This window comes from Grammomys surdaster, unplaced genomic scaffold (assembly GCF_004785775.1).
Source record: "Grammomys surdaster isolate TR1022 unplaced genomic scaffold, NIH_TR_1.0 126036, whole genome shotgun sequence".
In the NCBI taxonomy this organism is placed as follows: Eukaryota; Metazoa; Chordata; class Mammalia; order Rodentia; family Muridae; genus Grammomys; species Grammomys surdaster.
Window position 1 is genome coordinate 4583195 of NW_021620849.1, and position 21204 is coordinate 4604398.

General features: G+C 44.4%; 1 protein-coding gene across 3 annotated transcripts in view; it reads left to right on the forward strand.

Moving 5' to 3' along the window:
* The window catches only part of Sh3gl3 (SH3 domain containing GRB2 like 3, endophilin A3), a 122647-nt gene that overhangs the window by 83260 nt on the left and 18183 nt on the right, over nucleotides 1-21204 (forward strand). For all 3 annotated transcript variants that reach the window (XM_028754821.1, XM_028754819.1, XM_028754820.1), the window contains 4 exons: nucleotides 1915-2048; nucleotides 4451-4609; nucleotides 14635-14738; nucleotides 15772-15881. In XM_028754821.1, coding sequence (XP_028610654.1) covers nucleotides 1915-2048; nucleotides 4451-4609; nucleotides 14635-14738; nucleotides 15772-15881 — 507 coding nt within the window. The remainder of the gene's footprint in view (nucleotides 1-1914; nucleotides 2049-4450; nucleotides 4610-14634; nucleotides 14739-15771; nucleotides 15882-21204) is intronic.

Consider the following 21204-nt stretch of genomic DNA (forward strand, 5'->3'; position numbering starts at 1 on the left):
ACACCCACACACACACACACACCCACACCCACACACACACACACACAGACACACCCACACACACACACAGACACACCCACCCACACACACACACACCCACACACACACACACACACACACTAAAAATTTAGTGTCTGCACATTAGTCCTTCTGAATCTAATTTCTCCAAACATAGTATTTTCCAGCACTGCCAGTTTTCTGCATTTTTCATTTTCCTTTATAGCCGAATAAAACCCCTTTGTGTGTGCACCACATTTTCTCCATCCATCCATCTAGACAGGCTGGCTTTGTTTTGTTCAGAGACAAGGTCTCATCACGCATCCCTGGCTGGTCTGCAACTCCCTATGTAAACCGGGCCAACCTCAAGTGCTGAACCTTCTTTTGACAGACACACAGACACTCCTTTGCTTGATTTCACCTTCTCAAGCTCTTAAAAGCCTGCATATAGGATAAGACCTTTTTAATTTTAATTTAGTTGTGCGTGCATGTGTGCGTGTGTGCATATGTAGGGTGGCTTTTCGTGTGTGGCGTCTAGAGGTCCTTACCAGTCTCTTTCCACTCTGGGACATGGTCTCTCACTGAACTTGGAGCTGCTGCCTCTGCTAGCCTGGCTGACTAGCCAGCCTCAGAAGTTTTGTTTACTCCATTCCCCAGTGCTGGGATTGCAGGTGGGCCCCACCAAGCCTGGCTCTTTACTTTATTACATGGGTTAGAGAGGTCAGACTTGGGTCCTCACATGTGCACAGCAAGTATTTACTGACGGGACATCGGACATCTCCACAGTCCCCCCAAGAGGCATATTTCAAATGTTTTTGCCACACAACTCAATGGGCTGATATTGGGAGACCTGGGCCCTGGCAACAAGGAGTGCCAGGGTCAGACAACGGGATAGGAAGTAGTACCCAAGCCAGGAAGAGATGTCCTTCCTCCATGCAGGAACAACTCAGAATCAAGTTCTCACCAGCCCAGTTTAGAAAATCTCTCTTCCTAGGAGAAGTGACACTCAGAGGTTTAGACTGGCATCCTGGCCAACCCTAATGTCCAGAGATGGCAAGGGCCCAGTTGTGAATTTACTTCCTTTTAAAATGAGGTGAGGCCGCCATCGCTTTCCATGTTTTATGCATGAGTGAACTGCCCATGCCCTTGATTGACGCAAAAGTCGGTCTTGGACCAGGTCCTTCAGGTTTCCAATCTAAGGAACTGAGTGCATCTCGTCCTCATCAATTTGGAAGATATCAAATAAAATGAAATAGTTTAATCTCGTGCAGTATCCTCAGTCGTGTCTTCCAGAGAGCAAACAACCCTCACTGTGCATGGCAACCAGACTCTGGGTGGCAAAGGCCTTGCAAGTTACAGCTACTAGAGTATAATTCACTAAAGATACCCATATCCTGGAAGCATCCCTTACCAGTGTGGGCCCATGCCACCTGTCCACTGGGCGTCTCTGATACCCAAGACCTCAGGGAGATTCCAGGACTTTAGGACTCTGTGCAATGAGCGGCCTCCTACCGCTCCCACATCAGACTGAGGGAGGCCTTATTTCCACTGTAATCTGAATTGGTTAACACAGATCCCCACGAATGAACCCCTTCATTGTTACAAAGATGTTTTATCCCTGGACTTGTAAGGAACCTTTGGTGCCAGTTTCCAGACCTGATTTTCCACAAAAGAACTTTGTTGCCATCTAATGGCCAAAGTGGGAAGTGTTTTGATCCTCCAGCTCACTTTTAAGGAGATGGGAGAGGGCAGGCTAGAGAGGTACATGTGCAGAAAACACGTCGATTTTCTTCTTTTTCCCATTCGTTCTGAGTCAGGAAGCAGAGGCCTTAGAGTGACGCCTCACTGTACCCCAATCCCGTGTCACCCCAATGTAGAGTATTATTCTGAAGGATGTATTATGTTCTTCTGTTCAAGGCAACTCATTGGTAGAAGTTGGTGAGGCCCTGAAACTCATGGCTGAGGTGAAAGACTCTCTGGATATCAATGTGAAGCAAACTTTTATAGACCCACTGCAGCTACTGCAAGACAAAGATTTAAAAGAGATTGGGGTGAGTCTTCCTGGCTGTCTTGTGCCCGTTACTGCTAATAATGATACCATGACTTAAAGCCAAGGTTTCTGCAAGGACTCAGCAACCACACAGTCTTATTTGAGGGTTGAAAACTGCACTTGGTTGCTATATTTATATGGCTTTCTGAGAAAGAGTACTGGGATCCGTTTCTCCTGGCAGACAGAGACAGGGAGTCGAGGTGCACATTCCGGCTGTCACTCCGCTGTTCTTCATCTCATGGAGTCATCTACAAGCCAGGCTGAATATCGTATTCCTGCAACTACTTCTCATATAACACAATGACTTCATACTTTGGGATGTAGTTTTGATTGCTAATATCACACTGTATCGGTTGTGTGCTTGGATCCATTGCACTTGTGGTCATTCTATTTCATTCTTTCTTGAGAAAATCATTGTCTAGAAACTGGCACTTTTCATTTGGAAACCTGCAAGAAATTGTTGTCCAGAGTGTCTCTGTGAACTTCCAGGTCTCGTTCAGCCTGGCTGCTTTTGCAGATGTGCAAACCAGCTCCAAGCAATCCAGGCTGCCAGACTTCTATGCTGAAGGTCCATGCGCCCTCTTGTGGTGTTGTAGAGAATAACTCAGTGCCTTCAAACTGGATTGATAACCAACTCCCTTCAGCTACAAACTCATTTGAACCTTAGGTTTGTTGTCATTGTTTCCGGCCCAGACAGCTCTAACTGTGTAGCCACTGAGTTCATGAGTTCAGGAGAACTTGAGCTATGTAGTGAGTCCCTCAACAAACAGACGAAGCATGTGCCCTTCTGAAGCATACAGACTTGTGGTAGGGAAACAGAGGACAGTTACAAATGGTGGAGAAAGGAGCAGGGACACCCGACGATGGGCACCGCCCTCAGCAGAGAGGACGAGGAAAGGCCTCTGAGGAGCTGTCCAGGCTGACTGGCCTGGGGTACATATACAGCTCATCTTGCTGAGGGCCAGGGTTATGATGTCCAGGAGTCCAGGACACAGGGTGAAGACCAGGTAGCTATGGAGGGAGGGAAGACTGGGGGTCCTGGAGAACCCCAGATGCCTTTATCTGCATTCAAAGTTTATTCCAAAAGCAGAAGGCATGAGAGAAGGACCCAGGAAGGCTGGATGAGACATGAAAGCTGCTTTTTTGGCCCCCCTTCCTTATTTGAACACCCCTAAATCCCCTCACCTGTCACCCCTTCCTTCCATCCCAGGAAAAGCATGTCCCCATTTCTGTAACAGCCAAGCCCACACTGGGCCTCAGGTCCATCCCTCCCACCCCATTAAGACCCATCTTCCTTCTCACATGTTGGGTCTTCCTACTCGTGTTGATTTCTCCCTGTGGTATTTAAGCCCGTCATCACAGCGTCCCTTGAGTCTGGGCCAGGCTCCGGCCCTCAGCAAGAGGAGTCTTCCTAAGGTTCAAGCCCTCAGGAGCTGACCCTGGCCTTGTGTGAAGAGCAAACACCATCACCTTCATCACCTCCTGGCTTCTGTGGTGTTCTTTCTTCCCCTTCCCTATCTGACCTCTGCCCCACTTCCAGCAGTCACCTCCTGTCCCCAGGGGACTGTTTGTCTTGCTCTATGATTGTTGCTTTTTCTCACCCAAGTGCCTCTGATCTCACCATAGATGTTATTTCCCCTGGGAAGTTCTCTTTTCCCTTTCCAGACTCTAAGGCATACCTCCTGTGCCTGTGGGTCATGAGCACAGCTGGCTGTCCGTCTCTTTCTCTCATCGGGCAGTAAGTCCCTTTAGACATACATTGCTGTTGCTGTTACTGTTACTATGACTATTTTGTAGTCAGCTTTTTAGGGAGGAATTGGCAATGGAGATATTCTTATTTTTTGTTGAGTTAGGCCCACCCCTCGCCCATCATGTGTCCATCTGTAAACATTCTGCAGTGTGGGCAGCTTCAGCAGGAGGCAGGGGGTGTAGAGCAGAGGATGTAACAGTTTTCTGCCTGAAGAGTGGGTGGGGCTGAGGCTCACAATGTCCTACGCCCTAGCTGAGGCCTGGCGATGGCCTCTGGAGGACGGAGGGTGGGGGGGTCAGTTTTCTTGAGGGGTGCTCCAGCAGGTGGCTCTGTGTCCATGTGCAACTGACAAGGCTAAATGGCCTCCGTGGATTTAAAAGAAAGAGCACATGAGGTTGAGAAGGGAAAGAGATGCTGGTGGTGGCAGGAGGGAGGAGGCGACGGAGAGAGAATGGGGCATGGCTCAGAGTAAAATACGTATGTATGCATGAAATTCTCAAACAGCAACAGGTAGAATTTAGTCCTAGAAAAAGGAATGAGTGTTTTCATCGACATAAGAAAGACAATGTGTGCACTTGCACACACACCGAGGTGTGAGTCTCATCACTGGTGAGTCAACACTCAGTGAGTGAGGACTTCCTTTCTCTTTTTAGCACCACCTGAGAAAGCTGGAAGGTCGCCGCCTGGATTATGATTACAAAAAGAAGCGGGTAGGTAAGATCCCCGAGGAAGAAATCAGACAAGCAGTAGAAAAGTTTGAAGAGTCAAAGGAGTTGGCTGAAAGAAGCATGTTTAATTTTTTAGAAAATGATGTAAGTATTTAAACCAAACATTAATGTACATGAGTAAAACACCATTGTATATGAGTGAGCATGATTGCCATGTGGAGAAGCTCTAAAAACTTAATTGTTATGGAAGTTTCTAGAATGTTCTGTGACTGTGGCTTTCTGCCTTATATATTGTGAGAGACAGTCAGTAATCCCTGACTGAAGCCGTAGTCCTTGGCGGGGCTGCTTGTCTCTGGGGTGGCCTTGTGCAGAAGATGGCCCAGGAGAACAGCTTTTGTGTTTAAGGCCACAGCATTTGTGGTTTGGAGCTGTAGGTTTGCTGAGCTGGAACAGCACACTCTGGAGTGAAGTTCTATCTCATCCTTTCCCATGGCTTTCATCCATCTCCCCGCCCAATCCCCAACCAAGCCCTGCCTCCATGAAGCCAAGGCCATGGTTACTCAGTCTACGGAGTTCTGATATCTCTTGGTCACCAGCTTCATGTCCACCCTTGGTCACTCGGCCTTTGTGACCGTGCCTGCTCCCTTTCATGCCTGGGAGCTGTGCTTCAGAGTGGTTGGTGATGGCTGAGTTTGCCTCTAGGATATCATTATGGTTCTGGGTAAACATGACTGGACTCTTTTAATTCTTGTCAAACATAGTAGGTCTGCAAGCTTCGGCTATGAGAGAGGCTAGCTTGCCAGCTTCAATGCCGATCACACACCAGTGCCCAGGTGTCTGGGTTCGGGGTTACAGCCTGTTCCTCCCCAGCCACCATTGCTTGTTTTTTAACTTTATTTTTTTATTGGATATTTTATTTACATTTCACATGATATCCCCATCCCCCCCCACCCCCAGGAAGCCCCTATCCCATCCACCCTCCTCCTGCTTCTGTGAGGATGTGCCCCTACCCACCCTCCCATTACCAACTCCCCACCCACGATTTCCCCCACACTTGGTGTCCAGCCTTCATAGGACTAAGGACTTCCTCTCCCACCTATGCCGACAAAGTCATCCTCCCCTACATATACAACTGGAGCCATGGGTCTCTCCCTATGTGCTCCCAGGCTGGTAGTTTGGACCCTGGGAGCTCTGGCTGGTTGGTATTGTTGCTCTCCCCATGGGGCCACAAACCCTTTCAGCTCCTTCAGTCTTCTCTCTCACTCCTCCATTGGGAACCCTGTGATCAGTTCAATGGTTAGCTGTGAGCATCCACCTCTGAATATGTCAGACTTTGGCAGACCTCTAAGGAGACAGCTATATCAGGCTCTTATCAGCATGCACTTCCTGGCATCCACATCAGCGTCTACCTTTGGCAACTGCACTTGGTATGGATACCCAGGTGGAACAGTCTCCAGATAGCCCCTCCTTCAGATTCTGTCCCACACTTTGTTTCCATATTTGCTTCCATGAGTATTTTGTTACTCCTTCTAAGAAGGACCGAAGCATCCACACTTTGGTCTTCTTTGTTCATGAGCTTCATGTGGTCTGTGAGTTGTATCTTGGATATTGTGAGCTTTTGGGCTAATATCCAATTATCAGTGAGTACATACCATGTGTGTTCTTTTGTGATTGGGTTACCTCACTCAGGATGATATTTTCTAGTTCCATCCATTTGCCTAAGAATTTCTCAAATTCATTGTTTTTAATAGCTGAGTAATATTCCATTGTGTAAATGTACCCATTTTCTGTATCTATTCCTCTGTTGAAGGACATCTGGGTTCTTTCCAGCTTCTGGCTATTATAAATAAGGCTGCTATGAGCATAGTGGAACATATGTCCTTGTTATATGTTGGAGCATCTTCTGGGTATATGTCCAGGAGTGGTATAGCTGGGTCCTCAGATGCTATGTCCTATTTTTTGAGGAACCACCAGACTGATTTCCAGAGTTATTTTACCAGCTTGCAATCCCACCAACAAAGAGTGTTCCTCTTTCTCCACATCCTCGCCAGCATCTGCTATCACCTAAGTTTTGCTCTTAGCCATTCTGACTGGTGTCAGATGGAATCTCAGGGTTGTTTTGATTTGCATTTCCCTGATGACTAAGGATATTGAACATTTTTTAGGTGCTTCTCGGCCATTCGAGCTTCCTCTGTTGAGAATTCTTTGTTTAGCTCTGTACCCCATTTTTAATAAGGTTATTTGGTTGTCTGGAGTCTAATTTCTTGAGTTCTTTGTATATATTGGATATTAGCCCTCTATCAGATGTAAGATTGGTAAAGATCTTTTCCAATCTGTTGGTTGCCATTTTATCCTATTGATAGTATCCTTTGCCTTACAGAAACTTTGCAATTTTATGAGGTCCCATTTCTCAATTCTTGATCTTAGAGCATAAGTCATTGGTGTTCTGTTGAGGAACTTTTCCCCTGTGCCTAGGTACTCAAGGGATTTCTCCACCTTCTCTTCTAATAGTTTCAGTGTATCTGGTTTTATGTGAAGGTCCTTTATCCACTTGGACTTGAGCTTTGTACAAGGAGATAAGAATGGATCAATTGATTTGCATTCTTCTACATGTTGTCCTCCAGTTGAACCAGCACCATTTGTTGAAAATGCTGTCCTTTTTCCACTGGATGATTTTAGATCCTTTGTCAAAGATCAAATGACCACAGGTGTGTGGGTTCATTTCTGGGTCTTCAATTATATTCCACTAATCTTCCTGCCTGTCTCTGTACCAATACCATACAGTTTTTATCACGATTGCTCTGTAGTACAGCTTGAGGTCAGGGATGGTGATTCCTCCAGAAGTTCTTTTATTGTTGAGAATAGTTCTCGCTATCCTGGGTTTTTTATTATTTCAAATGAATTTGCAAATTGCTCTTTCTATCTCTGTGAAGAATTGATTTGGGATTTTGATGGGGATTGCATTGAATCTGTAGATTGCTTTTGGCAAGATGGCCATTTTTACTACATTAATCCTGCCAGTCCATGAGCATGGGAGATCTTTCCATCTTCTGAGATCTTCTTCAATTTCTTTCTTCAGAGACTTAAAGTTCTTGTCATACAGATCTTTCACTTGCTTGGTTAGATTCACACCAAGATATTTTATATTATCTATGACTATTGTGAAGGGTGTCATTTCCCTAATTTCTTTCTCAGCCTGTTTATCCTTTGAGTAGAGGAAGGCTACTGATGTGTTTGAGTTGATTTTATATCCAGCCACTTTGCTAAGTTGTTTATCAAGTTTAGAAGTTCTCTGGTGGAAGTTTTAGGGTCAATTAAGTATACTATCATATTATCTGCAAATAGTGAAATTTTTACTTCTTCCTTTCCTATTTGTATCCTTTTGTTGTCTAATTGCTCTGGCAAGGACTTCCAATACTATATTGAATAGGTAGGGGGAGAGTGGGCAGCCTTGTCTACTCCCTGATCTTAGTGGGATTGCTTCAAGCTTCTCTCCATTTAGTTTGATGCTGGCTACTGGCTTGCTGTATATTGTTTTTACTACGTTTAGGTAGGGGCCTTGAATTCCTGATCTTTCCAAGACTTTTATCATGAAGGAATGTTGAATTTTGTGAGATGATCATGTGGTTTTTTCTCTTTGAGCTTGTTTATATAGTGGATTATGTTGATGGATTTCTGAATATTGAACCATCCCTGCATTCTTGGGATAAAGCCTACTTGATCATGATGGATGATTGTTTTGGATTCAGTTTGGAAGAATTTTATTCAGTATTTTTGCATCAATATAAGGGAGATTGGTCTGAAATTTTCTTTCTTTGTTCTGTCTTTGTGTGGTTTAGGTATGAGTGTAATTGTGGCTTTATAGAACAAACTGGATCATGTTCCTTCTGTTTCTATTTTGTGGAATAGTTTGAAGAGAATTGGTATTAGGTCTTCCTTGAAGGTCTGATAGAATTCTGCACTGAAACCATCTGGTCCTGGGCTTTTTTTTTTTTTTAATGAGGAGACTGTTAATGACTGCTGCTATTTCTTTTAGGCTTATGTGACTGTTTAGATGATTTATCTGCTCCTGATTTAACTTTGGTACCTGGTAACTGTCTAGAAAATTGTCTATTTCATCCAGATTTTCCAGTTTTGTTGAGTATAGGCGTTTGCAGTAGGATCTGATGATTTTTTTTTAAACTTCCTCAGTTTCTGTTGTTATGTCTCCCTTTTCAGTTCTGATTTTATTAATTTGGATACTGTCTCTGTGCCCCCTGGTTAGTCTGGCTAAGAGTTTAATCTATCTTGTTGATTTTCTCAAAGAACCAGCTCCTGGTTTTGTTGATATTTGGTATAGTTCTTTTTGTTTCTACTTGGTTTCAGCTCTGAGTTTGATTATTTCCTGGTGTCTACTCCTCTTGGGTGTATTTGCTTCTTTTTGTTCTAGAACTTTTAGTTGTGTTGTCATGTTGTTAGTGTATGCTCTCTCCAGTTTCTTTTTGTAGGCACTCAGAACTATGAGTTTTCCTCTTAGCACTGCTTTCATGGAGTCAGACAAGTTTTGGTATGATATGTCCTCATCTTCATTAAATTCTAAAAAGTCTTTAGTTTCTTTATTTCTTTCTTTCTTGACCAAGTCATCATTGAGTAGAGAGTTGTTCAGTTTCCATGTGTGTGTGGGTTTTCCATTGGTTTTTTCATTATTAAAGATCAGCCTTAGTCTGTGGTGACCTGATAGGATGCAAGGGATTATTTCAATCTTTTTGTATCTGTTGAGGCCTGTTTTGTGAACAATTATATGGTCTATTTTGGAGGAGGTACCATGAGGTGCTGAGAAAAAGGTATATTCTTTTGTTTTATGATGAAATGTTCTATAGATATCTGATAAATCCATTAGGTTCATAACTTCTGTGAATTTCAATGTGTCTCTGTTTAGTTTCTGTTTCCATGATCTGTCCATTGCTGAGAGTGGGGTGTTGAAATCCCCCACTATTATTGTGTGAGGTGTAATGTGTGCTTTGAGCTTTAGTAAAGTTTCCTTTATGTATGTGGGTGCCCTTGCATTTGGAGCATAAATGTTCAGAATTGAGAATTCATCTTGGTAGATTTTTCCTTTGATAAGTATGAAGTGTCCTTCCTTATCTTTTTTTGATTACTTTCGGTTGAAAGTCAATTTTATTTGATATTAGAATGGCTACTCCAGCTTGTTTCTTGAGACCATTTGCTTGGAAAATTGTTTTCCATCCTTTTACTCTGAGGTAGTATCTGTTTTTGTCACTGAGGTGTGTTTCCTGTATGCAGCAAAATTCTGGGTCCTGTTTGTGTATCCAGTCTGTTAGCCTATGCCTTTTTATTGGGAAATTGAGTCCATTGATGTTAAGAGATAGTAAGGAAAAATGACTTGTTTCCTGTTATTCTTGTTATTAGAGGTGGAATTATGTTTATGTAACTATCTTCTTTTGGGGTTGTTGGAAGATTACTTCTTTGCTTTTTCTAGATTGTAGTTTCCCTCCTTGTGTTGGAGTTTTCCATCAATTATCCTTTGAAGTGCTAGATTTGTGGGAAGATATTGTGCAAATTTGGTTTTGTCATGGAATATCTTGTTTTTTTCCATTTATAGTAATTGAGAATTTTGCTGTGTATAGTAGTCTGGGCTGGCAGTTGTGTTCTCTTAGGGTCTGTATGTCATCTGTCCAGGATCTTCTGGCTTTTATAGTCTCTGATGAGAAGTCTGGTGTAAGTCTTATAGGTCTACCTTTTTATGTTACTTCACCTTTTTCCCTTACTGCTTTTAGTACTTTTTCTTTGTTTTGTGCATATGACGGGACAAATTTCTTTTCTGGTCTAGTCCATTTGGAGTTCTGTAGGCTTCTTGTATGTTTATGGGCATCTCATTCTTTAGGTTAGGGAAGTTTTCCTCTATAATTTTGTTGAAGTTATTTACTGGCCCTTTAAGTTGGGAATCTTCAATCTCATCTACACCTATTATCCTTAGGTTTGGTCTTCTCATTGTGTCCTGGATTTCCTGGATGTTTTGGGTTAGGAGCTTTTTGCATTTTCTTTGACAGTTGTTTCAATGTTTTCCATGGTATCTTCTGCACATGAGATTCTCTCTTCTATCTCTTGTATTCTCTTGGTGATGCTTGTGTCTATGACTTCTGATCTCTTTCCTAGGTTTTCTATCTCCAGGGTAGTCTCCTTTTGAAATTTCTTTATTGTTTCTATTTCCATTTTCAGATCCTGGATAGTTTTGTTTAATTCCTTCACCTGTTTGGTTATATTTTCTTGCAATTCTTTAAGGGATTTTTATGTTTTCCCTTTAAGGGCTTCTACCTGTTTACTTGTGTTCTCCTGTACTTCTTTAACGGAGTTATTCATGTCTCTATCATCATCATGAGAAGTGATTTTAATTCTGAATCCTGCTTTTCTTGTGTGATTGGTTGTCCAGGGCTTGCTATGGTGGGTGACTGGGCTCTGATGATGCCAGGGTACTTTTGCTTCTGTTGCTTGTGTTCTTGTGCTTGCTTTTCGCAGTCTGGTTAACTATAGTGCTATCTGCACTCACTGTCTCTGACTGGAGCCTAGTTTTCCAGTTATCTTGCTTGTGTCAGAACTCCTCAGAGTTCAGATGTCTCTGTGATCCTGTGATCCTGAGCTCCTGGGTGGAAGAACTCCTGGGACTCAGGCTACCTCTGGGATCCTGAAATCCTGCTGCTCTGAGTTCAGTGGTTCCTCTAGGATGATTCAGGATATGGTGTCTTCATAGGAGCAGACCAGTTAGGTGTCTGGCCCAACCAAAAGGACCAATTGAGGGATGGAAGGGGAGTGGTATTCTTGAGGGGAGGGTTTGGGTGGCTGATGGGTCCTGAGCACCCTAGGCTCCCAATTGTAGCTCTGGGGCATATGGTAGTGGAAGAGGGTTCTTACCTGCTGCTCTGAGTGCAGTGGCTCCTCTAGGATGGCTTAGAATATGGTGTCTTCACAGGAGCAGACCAGCTAGGTATCTGCCCCAGCCAAAAGGCCCCAGCCACCATTTCTATGGTCCTCTTTCAGAGAGTTGAACTTGAGGGTCTTTATAGGCTACAGTCTTTGAGTTCCTGCTCCTTTGGGTAAGCCTAGTTCCATTGTTGTTGGCTCAAATGTCCTGACTCACTCTCAGATCTCACATGAACGTCTCTGGGTTTTCCACAACTCCTGGTAACTCTAATCCCCTGGCATCTAGACTCTGCCTCATTCCCAGGGTCCAAATACTCCCAGAAGCCTCCTATTCTGGAGCTTATCTATCAGTCTACAGTGGGTTTTAGAATTACATGTGTCCATAGGTGGCACAGTTCTGATGCAGCATTCAGTATCTACCATGGGTCGGGGTTGAGTCTGTGCTGTTCTTCCCAGCCCCCAGCCCAGAGAAGACCAAGGATCCTAGCATAGGGCTAAGTTGGTGGTTTACTTCCCTGAGTCTCAAGGCAGCAGCTTCTGTCCCCCGGGAAGTGGGGCCCTGAGTGATGCTACCACCCTTCGAGTTCTCTTGGTGTGAGAAGAAAAGAAAACAGTGCTGTTCATTTTCTCTGGCCCCTGTAATAAGTGTCCACAAGCAGCACTGTGGCGTAAAGAATACGAATCGATTGTCCTTTTGTCTGGAGTTTGGAAATTTGACCATGGGGGGAGATGACAGGACTGGAGGCTTGAAGGAAAGAGCCTGCTTTGTCATGGCAGCCTCTGGAGAACACGAGAAGTCCTTAGCTTTGTGGCTCCTAGCTTGGCTTCCTCGCAGAGTATGACCTGGAACTCTCTGTCCTCCTGTGTCTACCTTTTAAGCACTGTGATTTCTGTCTCTACCTCTGGTTTAGGTAACACTGGGGTCTGAAACCAGGACTTTGTGCACTTGGAGTTAACATTCTACCAACTAGGCTGCATTGTCAGCCCAAAGAGAGTTGGAAACTCAAGATACCATCCTGTTTCAAGATTCTAAATGTAATCTATCTGAAAGTATCCCTTGCTGTACAACCTAGCATATTCATAGCTTTCACCCACGAAGGAAACCAACAGGCAGCTTTTCAAACTTCAAACTTCATACTGTAGCAGATGGAGGGTGTGTTTTCCCTGGTCAGCCTTTGGCTTTTGCAGGCCCCAAGTTTGTTGCTTCATCTTGCCTCTGTCTTTCTAGGTATTTAGTTCAAGTTGTACCCTTGGAAGCAGAAGCTGGTTTCCAGCACACAGCTCTCATCCTAGGAGGCAGATGGAAGCTTCTGGCTTCTGACAGTGACAGACATAATCTAGTTTGGATCTGACTTGCCTTCATGCTCTGTAGGAGAAGCTGAGTCTAGTAACTTTGCTCAGGGCTTTCCCTGGGCCCCCTTATGAGCAGGTACCATGTGGAGTGCTGTTACTGTCTCCCAAGCTTTTAGGGGCTCTGGGATCCATCGCCTTCCCAAAGTCAGCTATCAAGGGAAGGGTTCCAGATGCAGTTTCAAGTTGCATGATCTTAGCTGCCAGAGAGAATAGTGTGGCTCCCACTTCTGTGTGTACGGTAAGTGTGACCCGCACATGCACAGTCAGGTTGCCTTTAGCTATCTTTGAATTTTGCAAATGGCAGGCTTAGTTAAAATGAGGTTCAGAACAGACACTTTACTATTCCTAAAGACAGAGATGTCATGGCGATTTGCACCGAGCATGCAGCTGTAGCATTGCAAGGGAGCAGTGTTCTGTTCTTAGATTCTGCCATGGTCATGTCAGGCTGTGGTGCTGGACTTGTTCAAAAGTGTTCGTAAAAGCCAAAGAGGTGAAATGTAAGAAGACCTTGGGATTTTGCAGGGGCCAGGCTGTCCTTGTTTTGTTTATTGGGTTTTTGGAAATGGAAGGCCAGGACTGTTTTTTCTAGCCACAGAGCATGGTAAGGCAAGTACAATGCCAGGGCTTTCCTTAGTCATGCGTGTGCTCACTGCATTCCTGGCATAAGTGGGCTCTATGTATATTGGAAACACATATTGAAGCCGTGCTTTTAAAAAGAGGGCAGGAAAAGTAAAGGGCGGGCAACTGAAAGAGTTCTCAACAATACATGAAAGCAAATGCAGCTTCCCGGTTGGCTCCGAGGGGAGAGGCAGATGGCAGAGTGAGGAACAACCAGATCTTGCCTCAGATGGTTAGAAAGCTGTGTAAGAAAAGGCTGTTTGGGAGAAGCCTGGGATGGGTGGTTTTGATTTGTATCTCTGTGGAGATCTGGAGTTTCTGAGGTTTGGGCTGGGGATGAGTGGTTGGGAGGAATCACCTCAGTCTTTTTGGGGCTTGCTACAGAAGGTTCTAGAAATAAACTAAATCCTGATTTGCTGTAGCGGTTCTTCAACCCCACTGACGCAGGCTGCTCCTGGGCCCTTCTTCAAGCTTGCAGCTCCTCAGGGCCTCTCTTACAAACTGCTTAAAAATAAAACCTCTCAGCACTTTTGTGGAGGAGGAGGCAGTCCAAGGCCAGCCTTGGCTATATAATGAGTGTGAGGCAGATGTGGGCCACATGGGACCCTGTCAAAATCCTCTCCCGAGCCTCCCCACCAAGTGCCACTGTAATCAGCCACTACTTTCACAAACATGTCAGTTCGTGGGAAAGAGGAATAATGAAGTCTCCATGGCTCCTCCCTTTCTGATGTATGTTTCAGGGAAAATGCTTTGTTGGTGGCAACAGAAACACAGGGGACATTTATTTGCCCTGCAGCAGGTGTGACTTGCCCTGTGTCCACACTTTCTCTGAACATGGTTTAGCTGACTTTGTTTCTTGGTCTGGCTTAGCTAGAGAGTGCTCACAGCGACATTTCCCTAAGCAAGCTCACATGCCTAGCACTGGTTTCATTTACAGTTGAGAAAGCGCTTTCCTGCCGTCTTCAGATCCATGACTTTTAGAGCATTAAAAAGAAATCTAAGGATATAATCTTATAACTGTAAAAAAAAAAAAGGTATTTGGTGGAGTTGTAGCAGATTCAGAATAGCAAATCAATTTAACAGTGTTTTTCCAGCCTCTACAGCTCTGATGTGACCCTCGTGACTCTAGGGCTCCAGGATGGGATGAGAAGAAATGGACCAGGGCTCAGGCAGCTGCCAAGCTGCCTTGCAGTGTTGTGCTGCTTTCACTGGCTTCCTGTTTGTTCTGGATATCCCAAGGGTTCTGACCAGCTTGGAGTAACTCTGCACTTTTGCCACAGGTAGAGCAAGTCAGCCAGCTGGCTGTGTTTGTAGAGGCAGCATTAGACTATCACAGGCAGTCCACAGAGATCCTCCAGGACCTGCAGAACAAGCTAGAGCTGCGGTAAGCACCTTCGCCCTGCTTAGGCAGCCGGTCTCTGTCTCTGTCTGTCAGCTCCTCCTTCCAATTCTGTTTGACATCTTCTCTAGTTTGCGTTCAGGTTGTCTATGCGATGTGGCCAAGATAACGAACGAGTAGCTTAGAGCAACAGGGCAGGACTGGGTAGACAGCTGCCGTGACTTATTTCCTCTCTATTTTTATTGGTTCCCCCTTTTGGTGCCCCATTTCTAGAGTGTGCAAGCATTGTGGCTGATCTGAGAAGTCAACTCCTGTGGCTTCCTTGCTGACTTGGGTTAGCTCTCCATTTACCTGTTGAGGGGTAGAGCATGTGCTCCACCCCCAGCGTCTAGGGATGGGGAGAAAGCCAAGCGATGCTCAGAACACTGTAAAAGCCATGAAAAACATTACCAGCTGTATTCATTGACAGTCAACAATATACTTTGCGTAATAAAGAAATAGTCTTCGTCTTGGTGCTTTCGTGGTCAATGCAGTCCCTAATTTCTGAAAATCAATAATAATTTATAGTGTATGCAGCAACCCTCTTAATCAAATTATTGGGCTAAACCTCTCCTATGTTTTGACTAGACTTAATAATGGAAAATTGTTTTACATAGGTTTCTGGTAATGAATAAATTCAGAGGGACTTTTGCTTCAAGTACTGCTGTAGTTACAGAGGGAAGGCCATTCCTGAAGCATCCACTTCTGTAGGCAGGTGGCCATCTAGGTATCATGTGAGCACATTTGGATGGTTCCCTCTCCAGGAAAGAAGGCAGCTAGCCTAGGGCAGTTCCCACTTGCTAAGCCTCGAGGACATTATGAGGACATCTCTTTCAGATGATTTTCAACTAGAAACCCAAACACATACTGGAAAAATTACATGCTGGTCGTATCCCTGACACTCTGGGCTATCTGAAGTCAGTGTCACCACCCCTGCTCTCACACTCTCACTGGGTCTGGTCCTCAAGAAAAGCAAAGGCCTGTGGAGGCTCTGCTGTTTGGGACAAGGGTCTGACTTGGTCTCCCATGTGTGTTACAGAATAGCTCTTGCATCCAAAGTCCCCAAGAAAGAATACATGCCAAAGCCTGTGAACATGAGTTCCAATGATGCCAATGGGGTTGGACCCAGCTCATCATCAAAGACAACAGGTAAGCTAGCCATCCGAAGTGGGCCACGTGGGGTCTCCAGTTCTTGCATGTTGCTGATGCTATTGTGGGAATGCCCTGAGAAACCAATGGACTTTCCTTGGTTGATTGATGAGCTCCCCTACTTTCCCAATTATAATGGTCATGTGTTCAAAATTTGAAAGCCAGTCCTGGGAAGAAGTCCTTTGTGTACTAATGCTGTCTAATGTAGCCACTAGACTGTCCCTTGGCTAGAGAACCCTAGATGCTATGCTATCTTTTATATTTAAAGGTTTAACACCTTTCAGAATATCTTCCCAATTGTTAGGCAGTTTTAGTTAGCACTCTCTGAGCTCCTGAGATGTGCCTGACACCATCTCCAGTACTGTACTGTTGGATTTTAAATATAATCTAGAGTAAAGCTAACCTAGAAAAGATTCAGGTGGTGTATATTTTCACATGCCCTCTATATGATTTCCAGCTGCGTCTGGTCTCCTCTGTAGGCCTAGCCTCTCCTAATGACTGTGTATGGATATTGTCCTATCTGTGGGTGGCACATGTATTTCACATTTAACATAATATTTAACAAAAGCAACTTATCGTTGTGCAGTTTTCTTCCTAAAATGCATTGTTCTTTTTTTTTTTTTGGTTTTTCGAGACAGGGTTTCTCTGTATAGCCCTGGCTGTCCTGGAACTCACTCTGTAGACCAGGCTGGCCTCGAACTCAGAAATCCGTCTGCCTCTGCCTCCCAAGTGCTGGGATTAAAGGCGTGCGCCACCACTGCCCGGCCTCTAAAATGCATTGTTCTTTCTTGTGGTTATGTCCATGTGGTATTGTCTTTAGCAACTTCGTGGTTTTGCTTGACCCCTGTTAACTGCAACAGTGTCCGCCCTTATCTGCCTTTATATGCAACTGAGCAAGACTTTCTAGAAACTAAATTTATGAGTCAGCATCAAACCAAGGGGTGGGGCTGGGGCTGTGCTGGTGGCATTTAAATGATGGTGGGTATTGCCAAGTGACACTCCAAAATGGTTACACTATGTTGGTGTGTGCCAGATCTCAATTTTTGTCAAGCATTGTTACATAAAACATGGTGTTCAATCTCCATTTTGACCTTTCTGAAATCACTGGATTAGATATTTTTCTATGTTTTAATTGGTCAGTATTTAAGGTGCTTCATTTGTTTTTTTGTAAACAATTTGCCTTGCCTTAGTGATCTGTAGGAAACCGTTACATACGGGTTATTATCAGCTTTCTAACCCCAGCCTGCTGCTTACCCTCAAACTCTGGGAAGTGTTTTTATTTTGTTCACTTTATTTTTCTTAATTTGTTTTGAGGAATAGACACTCTTATTTGGGTGTAGCCAACTTTATCGATATTCTTATGATTTTTATATTTTGTGTCCCCAGAAGTCTTTCTGTGCTCAGGATTATTCTGCTATGGTTTCTACTACTTAGAAGTCCCATTCCTTAATGTCTAGGTTAGGTCTTTGTCAAGCCACCCGAGCGGCTGAACCATCTTATGTTCCTACCAGCAACATGTCCGGGTCTGTCTCTCCGTGTGGTCCAGCGGCTGCCGTTGCCTTTTATTTTAGCCACGTTGACGAATGCTATGGAGAATCAACTGCTTGGGAATCTACTGTGCGTGTTTTCTGGGTGAAACATCTCACCAGGTCTTCACACATCTTATAATTAGATTATTTCTATATCTACTTCTGAGCTTTGTCATGTCAGGTTTTTACAGAGGCTGAGCAGAAGTCCTTTGAGATATGCTTGTAGCCTTGCGTGCACTCTCTCTGTGTCTTATCACAGACCAGAGACTTCTGTGTGTTTGGTGAGGAGTGTTGAGCACTCTGCCTTGAATGCTGAAGACAATTCCCCCCATCCTTCTTCTGAAGCCCACAGTCACATAGGTTTCTGTTTGTGCAGGTGTGAGGCTTGGGCTGGTGGGCTGGCGTTCATGTGCCTTGCTCCTGGATGCTCAGTTGTCCTTGGTACACACACGGCCAGAGAAGCCGAGCTCTGAGTGGTCCCTACCATTGTCACAGGATTTTTTTCTGTCTTTGAAAATTCAAAACTAGTAGTGTAATCTGCATGTGTCTTAAATAGGAAATGGTCTCAGCTGTGAGAAGCAGCAGGTCCTCACTCCCAGACTCAGCTGTTGCTCCTAAAGAAACCACTTCCCGTTGTGTTGTGTTTCCACTGGATTGACCTTTAATCCCGAAGCTTAGAGTAAGAAGTTTGGATTATTCTTACGTTGTTTTGAGTCACTTACATTTTCCTGATATGGCGGCTGAGGCTTTAACTCCTTCACTGCCCCATACACACTCTGCCCACCCAGCTTTCTTATAACCACCATTTAAAAATAAATATTCCTGTTTTACACATGACTCCCTTCACTCAGAAGTCTTAAAATGCTCCCTCCCTTGCTTTTCCTGCTTTGCATGCAGTTGCCTGTTTCCCACTGAGGTTACAGCTCCCACTGAACTGTTGCAACTGGATGTTAGGGATCAGGGAGGTAGATCTCTGTCTGTCTGTCTGTCTGTCTGTCTCTCTGTCTCTTTCTGTCTGTGTCTATCTGTCTCTCTTACACACACACACACACACACACACACACACACACACACACACACACTTCTTTTGTGCTGTTTCTATGGTTTTTAAAACTCTCATGTCCCCTGGGCCAGTCTGTGCCACACATAGGTTGGGCTAGATTAACAATCACAACAGGATTCTCCCTGTCACTCTGAGTTTGTTTTCAAAGTCTGTCTAGTGGCCTTTTTCTGCACATCAAGTTAAAAAATTGTTAGTTCTTTTAAAAAGATTTGTGTATTTATTTTATGTATACAAGTACACTGTAGCTGTCTTCAGACACACCAGAAGAGGGTATCAGATCCCATTACAGATGTCTGTGAGCCACCAATTGGTTGCTGGGAATTGAACTCAGGACCTCTGGAAGAGCAGTCAGTGCTCTTAATTTTTGAGCCATCTCTCCAGCCCCTGTTAGTTTTATTTTATATGTATGAGTGTTTGCCGGCATGTAGTGTGCATACCATGTGTATACAATGCCTGCAAGGTCCAGAAGAGGGCGTCAGATCCCCTGAGACTGGAGTTAACAGTTGTGTACTGTTATGTAGGTGCTGGGAACTGAACACGGGTCTTCTGCAAGAGTACCCACTGCTCTTAACCACTGCACCATCTCTCTAGCCCCTGCATGCCATTTAAAACAAAACAAACAAAAGGAAACAAAGAGTTCTGCGGTCTCTGTGTAGACATCTGCTTTATAATCTATAATACGGTCTGTAGTGTTATGAGTGGAAACACAGTGTCCGGAAAGCTAGGGAGCTGGCTCACTTGTTAGGTAGGCATGAGGACTAGAGTCTGGATCTCCAAAGTCCATGTCATCCATGCAGGTGCCAGGAGGGCATGGTAGGCCCACCTACAGTCCATGACCTTGAGAGACAGAGACAGGCTCTTCAGAGCTAGCTCACTAGCTGGACTAACTGAATCCATGAGATCTGGGTTCACGTGAGAGACTCTGCCTCCATAGATAAGGTAGAGAGCGATTGAGGAAGACATGTGACACTACTGGCATACATGTGGGTGTGTACATGCACCCCTCAGGTAGATGCACACACATGCATTTATGTCATATAGAGACACACATGAATACATACACAAAGACAGGCAGAAAGACACACACACACCATGGCCACATCTCTGAACTCTCATAGCTTCTTGTGCCAAGGTCTGCAGTTTTGTGTGGAACCAGACCATGTCTTTTATCTCTTTGGGTTTTGTTTCTTACTGTTTGCTGTTGACTTTCTAGGTTTGTTTGTTTGCATTTTTTTTATGGTGAAAAAAAAGTGTCTATTTAGAATTAGTCATCTGGACTCAGTTTAGATGATCCCAGTCTTGTTGGCAACATCCAGAGCATCATCATCAGGAGCCAGGCGGACATACGCCTTCTTCTCTCCATCAGACCTTATCAAAGTATTGACTTTGGCCACATCAATGTCATAGAGTTTCTTCACAGCCTGTTTGATCTGGTGCTTGTTGACCTTGACATCCACAATGAACACAAGCGTGTTGCTGTCCTCTATTTTCTTCATGGCTGACCCAGTGGTCAGTGGGAATTTGATGATAGCATAGTGGTCAAGCTTGTTTCTCCTGGGTGCACGTTTCCGAGGATATTTTGGCTGCCTCTGGAGCCGCAGTGTCTTGGGCCGCCGGAAGGTGGGTGACGTTAGGATCTTCTTCTTTTTGTGGCTGTGGACGCCTTTCAGCACTGCCTTCTTAGCTTTCAAGGCCTTCGCTTTGGCTTCGGCTTTGGGAGGGGCATGAGCTTCCTTCTTTGCTTTCGGTGCCATCTTGGTGAAAAGGTTTGTTTGCTTTTCTAGGTGAATTTTAGCATTAGTTTTCTTATCTCCCCAAAAAGAATACATTCTGATTTTAATTTTGTTTGGGTAGAATCTGCAGATCACTATAGGGGAGTTGATGGCCCAGTTGTACAGAATGCTCTAGTCTGCACCACAAACTGTCTAGTTTTCATTTCCTGATATCTTTCATTGTTCTCAGCAGTGTTCTCCAGCAATTACAAAAGTACCAGGCAGACACAACTTAAGGGAAGATGGGTTTCTTATGGCGAATGTTTTAAGGAGGTTTACAGTCCCAGTACTGTTGTGACAGAGACAGGCAGGTCCCTGGAGCTCCCAGCCAGTAAGAGACTCTGTCCAAAATAAAAAAGGTGGATGTCTCCAGAGGAATGGCACCCGAGACTGACCTCTGTCACTAACAAGCCAGTCCACATAGGTGCACATACTCCTACACACATGCACACACCCGAATGAACAGACCCTCCCTTGCACAAGAAATAATTTCATTCTCTCTAACCCATTTCTTCTGCCAGTCACTCTCTTTTGTTCGAATAGTCCATTTGTATAATTTCACCCTGTAGCATATTTTTGAAACTTGTCTTATGTCCCAGAGCATGACGCATCTTGGCAAATGTTCTGTGTGCCCTTGAAAACCATCTGTGTTTCACTCTTGCTGGTTGTTCTGAGTGGCAGGTCAGGTTAGACCACATTGTCTGCCTCTATTGTTGTTCTGAGTGGCAGGCCAGGTTGGATAGAGTTGTCTGCCTCTGTTTCCTTGCTGGCTCTTGTCTTTTCCTGTTAATTGGTGAGTAAGAAGTTGAGAACGGCAGTGTGGGATGTCAGAATGATGAGAAAGTGGATCTCATTCCTTCTTCTGTTCTCACTGAGTCTTTAAATTTAAACCTAGTTATGCACGTCATTAATAAATGTGGATTTCTTTATTACCTTAAACGCCTTTCTTATCTTCCCTC